At 25.8% G+C, this 9,047-nt stretch overlaps 1 protein-coding gene across 5 annotated transcripts in view; it reads right to left on the bottom strand.

Moving 5' to 3' along the window:
• Positions 1 to 4,838: 4,838 nt before the first annotated feature.
• The window catches only part of LOC111034868 (prolyl endopeptidase FAP), a 236,950-nt gene continuing 232,741 nt past the window's right edge, over positions 4,839 to 9,047 (bottom strand). For 4 of the 5 annotated variants that reach the window (XM_022316461.1, XM_022316540.1, XM_022316387.1 and 1 more), the window contains one exon: positions 8,852 to 8,995. In XM_022316461.1, coding sequence (XP_022172153.1) covers positions 8,852 to 8,995 — 144 coding nt within the window. Of the gene's footprint in view, positions 8,996 to 9,047 lie in introns of all 5 variants that reach the window. The other variant, XM_022316311.1, reaches the window with a different exon arrangement.

The following is a 9,047-nucleotide window of genomic DNA, read 5'->3' as shown; positions in this document are numbered from 1 at the left end:
GTGCCTATGCACTTGATTTTAAATTTCATTATTCTGTATACTGAATAAAGTGTCATCTTTTTATTACATTTTAAAAACACGTTTCACGATAAAATGCAGGTATCAAAAATTGTCAGTCAGCTGAAGTTTTTTTAGTAAGTATATACCTAATAGTACATTTTAATAGATAATGAAGATTTTAATTTTTGAATGAGAATATCATTCAACAAGTTTTTATTTTGTAGAATAATACATTATACCATAAATATTTATGGAAATAATATTGTCACTGTTTAATTAAAATCATTGTAATCGGAGAAATTCCAAAACGGCAACATACTATGTTATTTATTAACAACGACGGTAGAAGATCGTAGTTTACGATGTCTTAAATTTTGTGTGGTATACATATATAGCCCAAATGAAAAACAAAGGATACCTTTAGGTATATTATAGATATTCCATATCGATTTCTTAACAGTATACAAGTATTGTGGCATCGACAACAAAATATTATATTGATATGACTTTTAACGCGTGTTTTTGACGTGCAAATATTATAGTGGCTGACTCATGATGACGCGGTATCAAACTTTGGTAACATGATGGCAATGTGGAATATTGTGGTTAAGTAATGACCGTTTAACGAATGGCTGATGTTATTCGATTTTTCTTTCTCGTTTCCAAGACGACGGAGGGACAAAATCATGTTTCATTTGTTTGTGTGATAGAATGGCATGACGTGGAAAAGAAACCCATCAAAGGGTGTTTCTAATTAATACTTCGATATACAAATCAAAATAATAAGTATTAATTGTTTAAAAAAAATGTGAAACGAAACGTCAAGCAGGTTGGTTGAGAACAACAATGGATATCTTGGCTTCACAAACGACGCCGAATCAGTGATAGCTATTAAAATATACATATTTAGTCACCCAAAATTATTTTTTTCTATGTTTGTTCCATAGAATAAGTTAAGTATTCTTTCATCATATTTTAAAATCTATGTAAGACACCACGTAATATTAGAGAAATAAGACATTTTCCTGTGAAAATTTCACAAAATATGATTATTTTGTAACTTTTAAGATATTACAATACAACGCATGTAACATTTGATATCGAACAAGATAACAATAATATTATGCCATATTTTTGTATACAAATAAATGTATTTTAAAAATTCAAAAAATAATGTATAATATTGTACACATTATAACAGTTAATATTGCTCTACTTTGTTACAGTAGAAAAGGATAATACGTATTTCGATAATTTTTTATCATTATAGTACATAATAATTTATTAGGTTGCCAAAATAGACCTGTTTTACTCTATAATATACAGTTTTGAATATCGTAGTATTATCCATAACTGCTATCAAAGAAATATCATTTAATTATATTTTGGATAATTTTATAGCTATAATACGTATATTGTGTTGGTTAAGTTGTTATGTATAAAATATATAATTAGTGTTAGTAACCACAATGGTGTTACAAGCAAAAATTATTATTCGGTTGTCACCCATCACCAATCAATATCGAGGATTCGCAATATGTTTTACTTAGACTTTAATAGTTCCACTATTCGGTGTAATATGAACCAAGTTTTGGGTTAATTATAATGAAAATCCAACGTTTTAAGTTATGTAATTAGGTAAGTCTACTTAGACTTTTATAGGTAGTCACAAGTAAAACAAATATTCAATATTTCACCAAATGGTGGTTTCTTGTAAAATTATAAACGAATATAAATGGTATTTTAAGTGTCCACATTTCCTGTACTTTTAAAAATAATTATAGGAAAACAATAGATGAAAAACAAGTTACTGTAGTGGTTATGCTGAAAATCAGGCGTCAAATATAAACTAGTAATGAAAAACTTTGTATTTTATGATCAATCCTTTGCAATACAAATTTAATATTTTATAGTAATTTTATGTTTTAACTAAGTATAAAATTGTTTTAAAAATTTAGTGATATTGATAAATTCTGTTCAAATTTTAAATTCAAATACTCATATAAAGTACCATTAATTTGCTTTAAATAACCATACTAACATATTAAATTAAGTATCAGTAAAAATATTTTTTATTGACATTATTGGAAAAACACAAATTAATGTGACAGATGCATTTTGTACAGTAATTGCAATACAATTTGACTAACTTAATACATTTTAAAATCTAAACTACATTTAAAACCAATAACTCGAAACTTTTTCCTAAATTCCTAATGTTTAAAATTTTTACTCTCATACATTTTGTTTTATCGTCCATAAATATATAAAAAATTAGATACTTTAAAATGTCTGCGAACACCTCAAAAATAATCAAAATATATGGATTATATTATACCATGTGAAGGAAATTATATAATATTATATTATATGTAAACATTTTTTTTAAATTTCATGTATCTATGGTTATTTGCTTTAAACTATAACAAAATAACATAATTCCGGGTATTTTTAAATTTACAGAGAACCACCATCCACAGAAAAAAACATAATATTAATATCAATACATTCGTCAGAGCCGTCTAGAATCTAAAATTGTGGGAAACCAGATATTTTACTCCAAAGTAATTTTAAGTCGTCAAGAACAAGATTAATATTGTGTTTTGTAATACAATTCATTAATGATTTAACACACTAGAAGATAATTTTTTTAAATCAGCACTTAATAGATGTGGTATAATATTTTGGATTTTTTGACACTATTTGTGTCTAAATTTAAAAATATCTCTAGGTGAATGTATCTATACCGTTGTACTTATAATTTATATGCGAGAAAATTGTTATGGGAAAATCTTGAACAATAATACAAAGTTTTTCATTAATTGTTCTAATAGAAATTCAAATGTGTCTGAAATTAGATACATTTTTTTGAAACTGTTAAATTTCAAGTTTTGAAAAAAATTGAAAATTATTTTGTAAATAAGAATTTATAAAATGTTAAATTAGATTTAGCTAAGGATTGAAGTATTAATGCAAAGTCCCTCGAATGAATTTCACACCTAAAACGAAAAAAAAATAAAAAATACATAAAAACCATTTTTTTACCAAAGATATGTTTTTGGACTGGCTACAATTTTTACTATTCTGACCGATTTTCAATAGTCCGATTTTTGTAACACAAATCATTAATAATAATAATAATAATAAAATGTATTTATCAAACCCATAACAAAATGTAGCTACATATTTTTTCACTGCTCAATATAATACCCATAAACATACCTAAAATTCTTCAGTTTTCATTGTAGAGGAAAAATACTAGTATCATGCTACTTTTTATAATATAGGTAATATACGAACGACATTTTTATAAGACATTTAAAATTCAAATATATCTATCTCCATCTGGCATTCAGTGTCTAAACGAAGAAAACGATTTTAGTTATTTCGTTGAAGTTAATTCAAAAATATTATTTTCTATTACATATTCATAAACTGCTGTAGATTAGGTTAGGTTAGATATTTAAGGTAGAGTCAGTTTTGACCAAAAAGTTTAAAAACAATAAAATGTAATATAACTAATTCTTCTATATTTTACTTATTCATAATATAATAAATGTTTTCAGAAAAAATAATTCAACCTTATTTATTACTCGTCGTACAATAAATCACCATAAGTACCAGCAAGATTAATATATAATAAAAATAGGTCCGAGTAAAATAGATACTTAGGCTACTTGGTAGTTGGTAATATAGTTCGGCAGAATATCGTATTCACTCAGAATCGGTTTTCTTATACAATGATTTTCATTGAGTTCAAATTTAACACACATATTACAGTGTCTTAGGAACTCATTGATGGAGTATATAATTTTACTACTCAAACCATAAACTGTACATCAAAACGGTTATTTCCTTATCCACCTTTTATGTTTTAATATAGGATCTTTATTTAAGTTTCCTAGTTGGCTTCTCCTGTACATAAACTATATCAAAACTACACATTTAAAAAGTTTTCTGTTTAACATTTTATAATTATATTTTGTTGTTCAAAACGAAAATAAGAAACTTCCTAAACATTTTATTGAGAGTTAAATTCCAATGAATCACGTTCATCACACATTGTTAGAGTCTTTGTCGAAGCATTATTTGAAGAGAACAAAGTTTGTTAATTTCTGTCTTAATATTCATAAGTTAATGCTTATAGATGATGTGTAACCATGCATATTACTTAAAACTTGTAATTTTATTGTTCTAATTGGTGAAAAATAAACGACAATTGTTATTATTTTATTGCCTGAATATCAACAGATGTATGATACCAGTTGAATGTAGTTGTTTTTAACACTACTCGAGCTGAATTAATCTTTTTAAGTAGATTATTGTATAGATATTATTTTCCTTGACGGTTGTTTAATTTAACACATAATAATATAAACAAATATCTAGTGTAATTTTTGAATCAATTATATAAGGGAGTTTCTATTTGTTTTCTTTAAATCACAACAATTATTGTTTATTATCTATCTACTTTTTAAAAGTTCTCGTTATACTGAAACATACAATTATTTATTTTTAATTACAAAATAACAATGAAAATATAGAATTATAGACAGCCATTAAATGTAACTGATGCTTTATTTAAAAATCTATTATGAGTATACGTTTTTATGGTTTTTGCTTGAAATAAGTTTCGGTAAAGTTGTAACTTTTTTGTATTGTTTAGTATTAAAAAAAAATGTATCATATTTAAATACAGATTATTGAAAAAGTAAATATTAATGACGAATATTTTTGGTAGCATAATAATATTGTGTTATAGTAGGACACAAAACAATTTAATTAAAATGCTATTCCATTTAAAGTCTAAACATAAAACGAATGAATACTATATAACATTATTGTTCATTTTTTTTTTCAGTATTTTATTATAATAATACATTACATCAGAAGGGCGCAAACATTTAACACGGTAATAGGTTTATAATCGGTTAACTTAGTACACAACTCTTAAATATTAACATCAATAAGTCACACGCATAACACCGTATACTTAGCAATACGTCCAAATTGTTTTAAAAGTATTATTTATTAGAAACACACAATATGTAAATCATTTTTTAAGTCGTTTAAAGTATTAATAATTTTAACAGATTATAACCATATAATATAAATGTATATTATTAATGCGGTAATTAATGTACATTATCCAAAGCATAAATATGAAACGGTTAAGTGACAGCAATATTACATTTTCAATTCCATATTTTTTATGTGGGTAATTTATATCTAAGAAAAAATACAATACATCTACACGTCGTATTGTATCAGTTGTATTGTATAATATATTTAACATACACACATATGCCTTTGAACTCAGGGCGATATCTTTAAGACAATGGCATTACACATTATTTTCAATACATGTTTTTGTTCAACTAAAAAAAAAAATATATATATTTTTTTATATTTATAAATTGTATACATAACAATACGATAACAAAATGTCGTAACGAAATCATTTTAAAACAACTAGGCACCTTCTACACAAAAGCGTTCAACACTTGTATTGCCGCTGAACCAAGTGTTGGTGATTAAAATATAGGAAAGTCATATTATAGGTAATATTATCATATTATCGTTAAGTCGCAATCGAAATATTTCTTATGTGATATGTTTTCAACATTTTCAAACGAGAACTGAAGCCAACCTATAGTTTAATATAACATAAATATTATGAGGAACTTTAACCTAAAAACAATATAATATGTATAAGATTATCATTTTAAGAGTAAAAACGTTATTTTATCATTGTAGTTATGTATCAGGGTTCCCGCTTACTACATTTAGTCCACAGTAATAATATTGTTATATTATTATTATAATAATTATTAAATGACTTTTCGAGACCTAGCCGTGCGATCTAATCTAAATAATCGTCGAGACATAAACCGCTGTTTATGCTATACGCGATGGACGGACTTTGGCACCTCGGGCTCATTGCATGCAATTTTAAAACGATGCTAAACACAACAACTATATGAAAACGAAACATATATATATATATATCAAAACACAGCCAAATTATTCGTATTAAACAAAACCAAGAGATCAAATCTTAACGAAAACGTCATCAATGTTGGGAGATTTGGGATCGATGACTTAATAACTATAGTATCGTAGTAACTGTAGTTATAGCAAAAATTAAATATGATTTATGGTTATTCAATAAATGACAGGGTCCTGAAAAATAACCGATTTACTCTAAGTTAGGTTAAAATTACTTATATAATACCATAGACTTTGCCTACCTCATTACTTTTTTTGGGTGGAGGTAAATTAGACTGAGAAAAGAAAAAAAAATTTGTTGATAGTATTGTGATTAAAAAATATACAAATCATTTTAAAAAAACAAGAATGTATCAACTTTTTGAAAAGCTATATACCATCTGTAAAATAAAATGTTTATACATTTTTTTTAAATTGGAATGTATGTGAGCCTATTATGTATTTAAATAAAATGTAATTAAATGGAAGCAGGTTATCATTGGAATTATGATGTATTATTTGTATTAAGATAAAGTGTGCTATTGGAAAATTTAATACGAAAATGAAGGCTTAATGGAAATATTAATCAGTCTGCAGTCACCTCTTTGGTAAAACTCTTAACGTAAAATGGTGATAAAAAAAAAATATTCATTACAAAATTAACATGAAACAATATTCATCACAAGCAACAATATATCTAAAACATTTGAGATATATAAAAATAAAATTTTACACAAAAAAGATCCAAAAACTGGGATACATAATAATTTTCTTACTTGATTATTTCTCATTTTTTTTTCTTACAATATAATATTTCATAATATGGGCTATTTTATTTTATTTTATTTTTTTTGTCAAACAATAGTTCAACTTTGAATATTGAGTTAAATTGTAATATAATGAATATAATATGTATTCAAGTAAAAAATACATTTATAATATTGATTAAATCTGTGTATTTAGTTTGAATTTATTCCAAAATAAAATTAACACTCCCACAAACTTAGTATATATCTTAGTACTAAATTAATAATTCCATACAGTATTCTCATTGTTTTCAAAATTATCTCAAATTTTATCAAACATGATCAGAACCATATTTAATTTTAATACACATAAATTACAAAACTGTATAAGTACCCTACCAACTATGCTTTAGTTACTAAAGGAATGTATAAATAATATAATATAACAACAATGATTATTTTTATATGTATACCGAATAACAATAGATGAATTCGTATCGTTCACTAGGATAGATACATATTATCAAACGAATATCAGTGCATACTTCAATAACTTACTGACATTTATTATTCACTTTTGAATATTTGCAAGACATTTTTAAATAATGACTTAAACAGGCATACATATTTTGTCACAGAAATTTAAAGATCTTTGCGTCTTAACATCCGATGAAATAATATAAAATTACATTTTAGTCCTTAGACATTGTGTATCAATTAAAATTTATTTTCAAAATGAGTTCATATTTGCAAGGAACATAATACGGTTGAAGTGATTATTGTTAAATATTGAATATTTCTTTGAATGAGCTGATAGTTCAATAGTAGGTATTCTCTACTAACAGACTGTTAGCCTTTCTCAAAACGAATGTACACAGATATTCTGGCAGTTAATTATTTATATTATTACATATGATTTTTTTAGCCATCGTTAATTCCATACACATTGTGTAAAATAATAACATGTAGTGTTAATATTTATGAAATAACAAAAGTTGTATTTATTATGGTTTTACTGTAATAACGTATTTTGCAACAATTTTTTTTTTTTATATAGTCGTTTATCACAGTGTTACTTGAGCCAAATAATGTATTAGATATTCTACATAACAATCAATAGAAAATCGACTATATTTCAATAAAACAAATTCAACTATTGTTTGTGTTATTTGCACGAAATTATTTGATAAACAGTAAATGTAATATGCCTGATTTACACTTACGATACAATTATAAATGTAGTCGTTACAAAAACGTTCTACCGTAGTTAGTTCTGATTGGAAAAGCAAAGTGTACTATGAATGAAGCCTGCACAATGCAATGCGTGTGAAATGTAACCACTATTAGTACACAATTTGAGTGTAAAAATTATTTTATAACGATAAACTGTAAATAAATAGTAAAATAATAATGAAAAACACAACGGATTAATTCCCTTAAAGGCTCTCGATGTTTATGAGATACAAAAAAAAAGTTGTTTACCAGGGTTATTATTATTGTTGTAAGACTCCGGATATTTTCAAATCACACAGATTTATCGTCATAACGATATTAGCTTCTCCATTTTTTGGACTACGAATACGATTATGAGATCGATTTCGCCATGAAATGGATAACCCTGTGAATATGTTAACATTATCGGAAAACATTTCTGAAGCAGTGAAAGGACATCGGTCGATCCAATGGCGTGTACTCGAATATTGTTTTGTCAGAGGGGAAGGTAGTTATTATAATGAATAATTGTAAAAGCTCCTATGATAAAATGCTGAAACATAAATTAATGATTGCCACGATTATAAAAAACATAGCTGATAACACAACGCCCAAGAAAATTCATCTGAATGTAGATACTCCAACAATATATTTTGAATACTGTCAAAAATAACAGATTCTGTAACTGTTGAATGTGTGGTTATCACAACTTATTATTTTGATAAGTAACATACTTAATCAATATATTGGAAGGAACCAGTTATTTTTGAAAAAAAAAATTGTTAATAACAACATATAAGTTTTTTTTCATTCTTATAAGAATATAAGTAACTTCCTGGAAGTATATTATACTCCCAACCCCAGCCACAAGTACATCACTGGGTCAATATGGTTTGTATTTTGTATTACTGTGTAAAAGCAAAAAAGTTTAGGCTCTCGTCCCAGTCGTCAAAATCCAATGGACCAAAACACTCGTCCCAAAAATGTTCCATAGCGTGCAATAAATGTTTAGTTGATCCATCGAACGTGTGGCCTTCGTCTGGATAGGTCTGAAAAACAAATTAAAATAGTCATGACAATTTTGTCAAAAAGCATAAGTTC

The sequence above is a fragment of the Myzus persicae genome, unplaced genomic scaffold (genome assembly GCF_001856785.1).
Source record: "Myzus persicae strain clone G006 unplaced genomic scaffold, MPER_G0061.0, whole genome shotgun sequence".
Lineage (NCBI taxonomy): Eukaryota > Metazoa > Arthropoda > Insecta > Hemiptera > Aphididae > Myzus > Myzus persicae.
Note: the sequence above shows the minus strand (reverse complement) of the source record. Positions and strands in the feature narration are given on the sequence as shown.